At 33.2% G+C, this 9,493-nt stretch overlaps 2 protein-coding genes across 2 annotated transcripts; one reads left to right on the plus strand and one right to left on the minus strand.

The window, feature by feature from the left end:
* The first annotated feature begins 4,843 nt into the window (after nucleotides 1-4,843).
* LOC105973024 (Peroxidase superfamily protein) lies at nucleotides 4,844-6,702 on the plus strand. The gene is made up of 3 exons (XM_012998015.2): nucleotides 4,844-5,104; nucleotides 5,193-5,384; nucleotides 5,974-6,702. Exons 1-3 carry the CDS (start codon nucleotides 4,901-4,903, stop codon nucleotides 6,574-6,576), a joined length of 999 nt encoding a protein of 332 aa, XP_012853469.1. The 5' UTR covers nucleotides 4,844-4,900; the 3' UTR covers nucleotides 6,577-6,702.
* Nucleotides 6,703-6,856: 154 nt separating this feature from the next.
* On the minus strand, nucleotides 6,857-8,816 carry LOC105973025 (small ribosomal subunit protein eS6). The gene is made up of 6 exons (XM_012998016.2): nucleotides 8,695-8,816; nucleotides 8,528-8,592; nucleotides 7,944-8,001; nucleotides 7,747-7,855; nucleotides 7,387-7,659; nucleotides 6,857-7,283 (listed from the first exon to the last, which is right to left on the minus strand). The coding sequence occupies exons 1-6, from the start codon at nucleotides 8,698-8,700 to the stop codon at nucleotides 7,045-7,047; spliced, it is 750 nt and encodes a 249-aa protein (XP_012853470.1). The 5' UTR covers nucleotides 8,701-8,816; the 3' UTR covers nucleotides 6,857-7,044.
* Nucleotides 8,817-9,493: the final 677 nt, after the last annotated feature.

Raw genomic sequence — 9,493 nt, forward strand, 5'->3', positions numbered from 1 at the left:
TATTATTTATTTAAGTTATGCTCAATTACACTTCATTCAAGTTGACTTTACATATTGAAGTCAATTCCAAAATTAATCTTTAAACCACGATAGAAAAATCAAAACATACTTGTACGATGATACATTTAATTTCGACTTGTTGACGCAATTCATCAGATTCGATTATACAAACGTGCAGGTTTATCTGATTTCGAGACTTTTCAAATGGGAATATTCTAATCCCACATTGGATTTAATTTAACTAAGTTTTAGACCACAATATTTTTAATATATGGAGTTATTAACTTATTATTATTGATGAAAAATTGTATACTAACCAAAGACTTATTGACTTAAAAACAAGTCGAGCCGTGGTAGGGTAGACCTTTAGACTGGCAGTTTATACGTCATTGGTTTGTGACTTATTAGAAAGATAATTTGAATTTTTTTTTCAATTAAATTGAAAATTTTATGTAAAAAAAATAAAAAATTAGAGTCGCAATTTTCATTTCGATTTTAGTTTCTAAAATTTCATTTTGTTTCCAAAAATACGTTTGAGGTTTTTTTACCATCAGATAATTTACGTTTGAAGTGTTGCATTTGAGCTCGGAGCTTTTCATTTGATATGAATCTGATATCAGATTGAATAACCGTATCAGTCAAAAGCTTAAAATATCAGTAAGATGTATTATTTATTGTTAATATCTTCAATAAACACTAAATAAAATAACTTATTGGCTTAATTTTCATAATATATTCGTAAATTTACAACAAAAGATATTTCAAATTTTGAATAGAATATTATATGAAGTGAATAACACAAACATATGATCATATAAATAACTACTATAATACATAAATTTAAAGCTTAACTGAAATAAATACCTAACTAACATATTTGGCTATGTTTGGTAAGCTTCTCAAATTTTTTTCATTCTTTCCCCAAAATAAAATTATCTTTCTGAAATATTTTAAAAAACTTTAGCCAAAAAAAATTTAAATTTTTCTCCCTCTAATAGACATGATTTGACTGCTATAGTGAAAATTGTTTTCACTAAATTACAAACTAAAACTACTTTATCCTTCAAATTCTTCTCTCAAAATACCTTTTTCCAACACCTTTTAGACATGATTTGACTTGATACAGTACAAATTGTCTCCTCTCAAAACACAAATAAACTTTATTTTATTTTCAAATTCTTCTCCCAAAACATCTTTCTCCAGAATAAAATGGAAACGGAAGCCCAAAAGCTTACCAAACATAGCCAAAGTTGTGTTTCCTCCCTTTCATATTTGAAAGTTAAAACTCCTAACTCGAGTTGATCGAAAATGGATCGGTTCTGAGTTTAAACTCACTCAAACTCGTTCCCCCTCCCTTTATCATCCGTGTTATGACGACCATAGTAATTTAATTTTAAACTAAATATTCACCAGACGACTATGGATTTAAGATTGGCTTCATTACAACTCATTCAAACTCGATCGAATTCAAAAGAAATTTTAAAAGTCCTAAAAAAAGTAAAAAAAAAAATAAGTTGGACTTTTGAACTGGCGGCTAACGTGCAATTGGTTTTCTAGAGCAAGTTGACTGTATTCTATTGTAAAAGAAATTAGTACATGAATTCTGACTATTAGAAAACCTCTAAAGAAGGGAATGTGAGATGTTATATATATCTAAAATAATTATAAACATAATTGACTCAAATTCTTCCTCTGAGTTGACTCTGTTGTAACCTTTTCTTTTTTAATAAAATAATTTAAATGTACAATAGAATCTCAATAAATTAATAACCTCGTTTAAATAATATGTTTTTTCGGTCCCGACTCGAAGGCAACGTGTTAAAAAATATTTCGTTAAATTAATATTTCGCTAAATCAATAGAATTTGGCTGGTCCCGACTGTATTAATTTATACAAGTTTGAGTGTAATTGAATATCAGCTCTAATATTTATGATATTAATAAAAAGTGAGACCAGGGTCCAGATTTTTGTTTCTTATTTATTAATTGGTTTAATTATATAATCTCTTTTAATTATTTGGGATGTCTATAAATTACTATAGCATGCTTTGTAATGTCTATTTATCAATTAGCTAAAAATTGAATACATACAGGCTTAATAGAAATTGTTACTTATCAAATGTTCCGTTTGCCTTTTTATTATGCAATTTTATGCGTAGAAGCAACCTTTCTTTTTTCACTTTTTTGACCAATAATTTTTTTTTTTAAATAAAAAGAAAAGATTGTTTTCTATAAAAATTGTCCATGAATTACTTTGATTTTGAAAGTGTGTGTTGCACACGTCTTAAATTTGGCATATGGCAGAAAAGAAAAAACCAAAAAAAGTTTTCATCATTTTAAATTTGGGAGATAATTTTACAATTGACTACGGTTCGATTTTTTTGATAAACCAAACATGTACAGATAATATCGGTTTTTCAAATTTTAAAAACCGAATATGTTGGTTTTTCTCGGTTCAGTGTTAATCGGTTTTTCGGTTTTCGGCTAACGGTTTCGGTATCTATTCGGTTTATTTTCGATTTCGATTTCGTCTATTTGTTCGAATCGGTTCGGCATAAAACCGATATATTTGGACTTTCATTATATTTATTTGAGAAAATTAACAAATAACCACCGAAAATTAACTTATAAAAAATACTTCATAACCCAAAATTAATTAATAGAAAAACATGTCACATGGAGGCACTCGAAAGTAAAGACACGCTAGGGTAAGTATTTATACTATATATCAAAAAGACATCATTTTGTATAAATCGGTTCGGTTCAGAGAATCGATTCGATAAATTTTTTATTCTCCATACACAAATCGATATTTTCGATTTTTCAAAAAAAAAAATAACCGTGTATGCGGTTTTAAGTCGGGACAGTATACATCGGCTCAGTTTTTTCGGTTTTTTGTACGGTTTTTCGGTTTATCGATTTTTTTGCTCACTCCTTCAATTGACTATTTCAATTGAAGGTAAGCAAAGCTAAGTTACTAAATACTCATAGGTAGGGTTGGGACTCCGTTAGTTTTTGTCCCGCAAACGATCTATTATCTATCATATTTCTAGACAGATAATATTTTTCTAGAAAAATGATTGGGTCGGGTCGAAAATTTCAACCAACGCATTTATAATGGGTCAGTTTATGGTTTTTAATATCATCAAAAGTTATATGTCAACCATCTAACTATATTAATAAAATTTCATTAAAATATTATTTTAATTTCTAATTGTTTAAAAAAAAATTCTAAATTAAGTGTGTAATTTTTGTAAGTGGGCAGTAGAATTATCAAAATAGTTAGTATTTTAATTTAAAAAATCAACAAAGAAAACAAGTTGACACAAATCTTCTACCAATTACATTATACCTATGCCGCCCTTTGAAAATAAGCTCACAAAAATTTCACCAATTTCGGAATTGTACTTTTATCGAGTTGCTATTAATTATTTGGGTAAATTACAAACACCCCCCTGAGGTATGACCAAATTACAAAAACACCCCTCTTGTTTGGATAATTACAACCACCCCCCTCAACTCATCAAATTTAGTGGAATCTTCGAGATTATATGGAATATTATCACTTTTGTACCCGTTTTATCCCATTCAAACTCTACATTATGAAGCAAGATGACCATAATTTGTGATTTTTAGTTTGTATATATCAGTTTGTGGTGCATCGGAAACTGTATTTTTTACACAAAGAGTACAAACTAGAGCACATTTCACGGAATCTAGATGACTATGTTGAATTTGGCACCATAAAGGTAAGAAAAAATCATAGTTGAGGGGGGTAGATGTAATTATCCAAACAAGAAGGTTTTTTTTGTAATTTGACCATACCTCAGGGGGGTGTTTGTAATTTACTCTAATTATTTTGAAATGGCATATTTTAACTCCAATTTTCGGAATTTTAAAGTGAATTAGATGGCGATGCATATTCGGCAATTTCGGAACCAAATATTCAATTGTCAACCATCAACCGACCCACAAAAATAGAACTATCGGTCTTAAATTGATTTGCCCGATAAATTGGTTTTTAGGTCGATGATCCAACCCTCCATAAGAAAAATGTTTAATTATCATTGAAAAAATCGAAATTGAAATTGCATCACCTTTCCAGCATGCACCCCTATCCAACCACAACAAACTCTCGTGTCAGAATTAGTTTCACAAATTCCCACACACTCACCCAATTGGCCCCATTTTTGCCTCACATTATTACCACAATCTAAAAATTAAATAATAATAATTAATTAAAAAAAAAGGCATCCAATGAATTATCGACACATACGCAAAAGAATTATTCATCCTACAGAAAAACAAGGATTTACAATCAACCCCTAAGGTATGCTCAAAATACAAAATAACCCCTCATATTTGGGTAATTACAACCACCACCTTAAACAACCCCTCATATTTGAGTAATTACAACCATTACCCTCAACGATAAATCTTCTTACACGTCTATCATTGCGGTGTCAAATTTAGTGAAATCTTCTTGGTTATATGGAATATTCTCAATTTTGTACCCGTTGAGCTCCATATTTTTAAGCAATATGATCATAAGATGTGTGTCTCTTGGCATGTAAAGATCAGATTGTGGTCCATCATAAACTGCATTTTTGCACAAAAAGAGTTAAAATTAGAGAACATTCCACATAATCTAGAAGATTATATTGAATTTGACACCATAAAAGTGGACGTGTAAGAAGATTTATAGTTGATAGGGGTAGTTGTAAAATCATCCAAACATGAAGGGTGTTTTCATAATTTGATCATACTGGGGCAATTCTAATTTAGCAAAAAAAAAAAAAAAAAACAAATGTCCCAAATTTCCCCACAACTACATAAAGAAAACATCCAAAAAGCCCCATACAACTCTCTTTCCTTTGTACCATTTTCAGTGAAAGAAAACCATGTCCTTCATTATTGCTCTCCTCTCCCTCCTCCTCCGCCTCACCTCCGCCGCATCTCCGCCCTCCCTCCGGCCAGGTTTCTACTCGGAAAGCTGCCCGGAAGCGGAATCCGTCGTAAGGGAAGTCCTCCGGCAAGCCATGGCCAGAGAAACAAGAAGCGCTGCCTCTGTCATGCGGTTGCAGTTCCATGATTGCTTAGTTAATGTAATAAAATATAAAATCAAGAACCCTTTATAAATATTTAATTGGAAATTATAATTTCTTGAATTATTATTATTAATTTTATTTATAGGGTTGTGATGGTTCGTTGTTGCTGGATGACACGGCGGAGATGGTGGGGGAGAAATTAGCATTGTCGAACATAAATTCGTTGAGATCATATGAAGTTGTCGACGAAATTAAGGAAGCTTTGGAGATTGTGTGTCCGAATGTTGTCTCTTGTGCTGATATTTTAATCATTGCTGCTAGAGATGCTGTTCTTCTGGTATGCCTTTTTTTTTTTTTTTTTATCACCTTTTCCTTGTGATTTTTTTTAAATTTGGCACAAATTATATATTTGACAGATCTGAAATTAAAGATGGATTTGTGAAAACCATTATTACACTTGTAGCCCACATTGATTCTCTTGATTCAATTGTGACCGTAGATTTAAGTTCTTGTTCCACGAGGGTAAAAATGTCATTTATTATTTTCGAAATGGATTTTTAGTCGAAAGTACAACTTCAAGAAAAAAAAATATTAATTTTTGGGTGATTTTTTCAAATTCCATGGGTTTTTTGAAGCATAATCAGAAGACTAAAATCGTATTTTTATTTCAACGAGGGTAAAAAGGTCATTTACTGATTCCAACATGGGTTTCAAGTCGAATTCAGGACGTATTTCTTATTCAACAAGGTTAAAAACGTCATTTACTAACTTCGAGTCGGTTCGTAGTGGAAACCACACCTCAAGAAAATTTCCGTTAATTTTTCAAACTCGATCGAGTTTACGTGTAATTAGACCTAACCAGAGGACTATTCCGTACAGTGTAATTTACTAATTTACCCTTGTATCGTCGTTGATTTGAAAATTAGAGTGGAGGACCAAATTGGGAAGTGAAATTAGGGAGGAAAGACAGCCTAACAGCCAGCCAAGAAGCTTCAAACGACATAATGCCGAGCCCACGAGCCAATGCAAGTTCCTTAATTACCCTCTTCGCCAAATTCAACCTCACCGTCAAAGACTTGGTCGCCCTCTCCGGGTCCCACTCCATCGGAAAAGCAAGGTGCTTCTCCATAGTCTTCCGGCTCTACAACCAATCGGGCACGGGCCGGCCCGACCCATCGATCGACCCGGATTACCGCGAGAAGCTAGACGGGTTATGCCCGCTCGGCGGCGACGAAGAAGTCACCGGAGATCTAGATTCTACGCCGGAGATATTCGATAATCGGTATTTCAAGGACTTGGTTAATGGGAGGGGGTTTTTGAACTCGGACGAGACTTTGTTCACGTTTGATGAGACTAGGGTTTACGTGAAGATGTTTAGTGAGAGTGAGAGCGAGTTTTTCAAAGCGTTTGTTGAGGGGATGATTAAGTTGGGGGATCTGCAGTCGGGGTTTCCCGGCGAGATTAGGAGGAGTTGTAGGGCGGTGAACGGGCGGCCGGTGGAGGAGGTGTTGGTGGCGACAAAGCGGTGAGAAATATTTTGTTGGGGTTGATCAATTGTTATTGGAGGCATATTGTGAATTTATTTACCTAAGAGAAGATTTGTGTGAACAAAGATTGTTGGCATTTGCATTTATTCTCAAGTTTGATGATCTAAACTTATGTTGCAAATCAATCTTAAAAATTACAAAATGGCCCAAAAGTTGTAATCAAAATGTATCAAATCAATCCAATCGACATTTCCCAGACGAGGCGCATATGTATTACTGTCACTCGGATCGAAACTAAGTTCAATAACAAAATGTATACATATAAAGCTAAAGAACATCAATTAAAACAAATAACATCCCAAAATTTTCATACAAAAAAACAACAGCAAAAGAAAGAACAATTCAATTCAACGAACATATTCGAAAGAATGTCAAAATTATCTCAAATTAGAAAAATAGTACCACGAAATATTCAAATTGCAGCATAAAACGAGTGTAGTCTACTCAAACTTAAGCAACAATGGATGGTTTAGACGCAGTAGAGAGTCGAGACCTCTTCTTAGCCAAACTCTCGCTACGTTTTTCTCTCTGTTCCTTCAAACGACTAGCTAGAAGCTTCTGGTAATCAATGGCTTCTGATTGAGCCTTTGCGATTCTCTTCTTCTTGTCTGCAATTCTAGCTCTCTTCCTCTGCAATGTCAGTGGGGTAACCAGCCTCTGAATCTTTGGTGCTTTGCTTATTTTCTTACCTGAAAAATCGCAACATAAAGTGTTTGATTATTGATATATAATATAAAATACGGAAAACCCAATTCTTTTATGGTATTTACTTGGTGAGTTTTCAAAACTAACCAGCCTTGTTGGTGAATGTACGGCGGTAAGTGTTGACGTATTTCCTGACATCATCATCCTTGGAGAGGTTGAAGAGCTTGCGAATCTTCGAAGCCCTCTTGGGACCACGCATCCTAGGTTTCTCGACATCGGTCAAACCTGGGAGATCGTTGTCACCCTTTTTCACAATCACCAAATTCAAAACAGAGAGGTCAGGGCTTACGATGCACCCTCGAACGGACTTCCTCCTTCGCTCTCCGTTTCTCCTTCCGTACCCTCGGAAACACGGGGTACCTATTTTTTTATTTTAAAACACATGGAGTTGTCAAAAGTGAAAAATAAAATCGGAAACTAAAATAAAAGGGTTGAAATTATAGGAACCTCGGTGGAGCAAGAGCCTGACACGGCCAGGTGTCAAGACACCCTGCTTCATGGGGAAGCCTTGCTTGTCGCACCCTCCCATAATCTTGAAAACGTAGCCCTTGAATTCCTGAAATAATTAATTAATTGAAATTATGTTATTTCAAGTATAATAGTTGAGAATATTAAATAATTGACTTTCTGGGAGACGAGCATACCTCACCCAATGCATCTCCGTTGACTTCCTGGGAGATCCTCTTGTCCCAGAACACCCGACTGAAATTGAAAGAAGCAACGAATATATCATAAGAAATGTTATGTTCTCATTATCTAGGTATATTAGATGCAATAGACTGATTAATGGTAATTAAAAGACTCGGGTTTTCGGGTTCTTCGGGCTTCTGGTTTTCGGTTTCTAAAATATCGAACAACAGAGTAGATGAATGATCGATCCTTTTGGAAGCAAGAATATAATTTAGTAGACGAACATATGTCTTACATATTCAAATGCTATGAATGAATTGAGGTGAAATCAATTAACATAGAAATAATCCAATTTTACAAAATTCAAGTGTAAGAAAAAAAAAAAAAACATCATCAAATAGACCAGCACAGTTCGATTTTTACACTGCATTAATCCATTACAAACGATAATCGACATGTAAAGTAAATATTCAACCATAGCAGATAGAAATGAATTACCCAGAACGATCGAACACTATTTCACGAATAATCAAACAGCAGATGAATCAATTTCAAAAAAAAAAATTATTAACTAAAAACGAAAGAAGATTATACATACAGTTTCAGGTCATCGTCAATTTCGAGCTTCTTTTGACAGCCGGTGGTCGGATTAGCAATGTTGAACTGCAAAAAACAAACAAAAACCAAAATCAATCAGATAAATTTGTGCATATAATAAATCAGAACATTTTACAAATTCCATGGTTGTTAGTGAGTGACAATTACCTTCATCTTCTTCGAAGTGGAGGATCGAACACAGAGAGAATGCCGCAACTTTGCTAGGGTTTGGACGTCCAACTGAGGTTTGAAGAAATTCTCAAATATATATATATGTTACGGACCGGGCCTTGTTTTGTTTTGGGCCGGACTTACTAGCCTGGGCTAAGATCAATTTTATACTTTAGATATATGAATTTTATATTTTATAAATATAAAAAGATCAATTTTAAATAAATAAAAATGAGTAAGAGAAAATACTAGGGAACGTTGCATACTTTCTATCAAACATAAAATGTTACATACTTTCTATAAAATAATTTATAGCACTAGTTCTTCACCCGTGCGTTGCACGGATGTCAGTTTTAAAATGAGAAAAATAATAATATGTAAACGACTATCTCTTTATAACAATAGCAATTCAAGTAAACAAAATGGAAGAAAATAAAAAAAAAACCATAAACTTTATCTCTTATTTCAGAATTTTAACATATGAGATTAAATTAAATATTCTAAAGAAGAAAACGTGAAGCGCGCAAACACGATATGAAGATTAAGTGAAATCATTTAAAATATATGTTATAACTCTAGTTCGAGGAATGCAACCTACTACACAATGTCAATATTTTGCAAAATAACTAAATTAACAACAAACATGGTAGGAGAGAAGTAACAAAATAGATATTCAAATAACCTGTAAGTTTATAACTAATGACGTTTAATTAGTGATGCAAATTGCTCAAACAACAATACAACTTATAAATATTGCAAAAGAGATAAGATGTATACGTCCTTATTGATACCAATG

This window comes from Erythranthe guttata, chromosome 12 (assembly GCF_056151865.1).
Source record: "Erythranthe guttata isolate IM_541 chromosome 12, IM_541, whole genome shotgun sequence".
NCBI classification, from domain to species: domain Eukaryota; kingdom Viridiplantae; phylum Streptophyta; class Magnoliopsida; order Lamiales; family Phrymaceae; genus Erythranthe; species Erythranthe guttata.

Bases quoted from the DNA above. Each gene is read 5' to 3' on its own strand.
- LOC105973024 (XM_012998015.2), top strand. From the start codon at position 4,901: ATGTCCTTCATTATTGCTCTCCTCTCCCTCCTCCTCCGCCTCACCTCC. The intron at 5,105-5,192 runs GTAATAAAATAT...TTTTATTTATAG, and splicing joins TCCATGATTGCTTAGTTAAT to GGTTGTGATGGTTCGTTGTT. The intron at 5,385-5,973 runs GTATGCCTTTTT...TTTGAAAATTAG, and splicing joins CTAGAGATGCTGTTCTTCTG to AGTGGAGGACCAAATTGGGA.
- LOC105973025 (XM_012998016.2), bottom strand. The intron at 8,002-8,527 runs GTATGTATAATC...TTTCAATTTCAG, and splicing joins ATTGACGATGACCTGAAACT to TCGGGTGTTCTGGGACAAGA. The intron at 7,856-7,943 runs GTATGCTCGTCT...TAATTATTTCAG, and splicing joins ACGGAGATGCATTGGGTGAG to GAATTCAAGGGCTACGTTTT.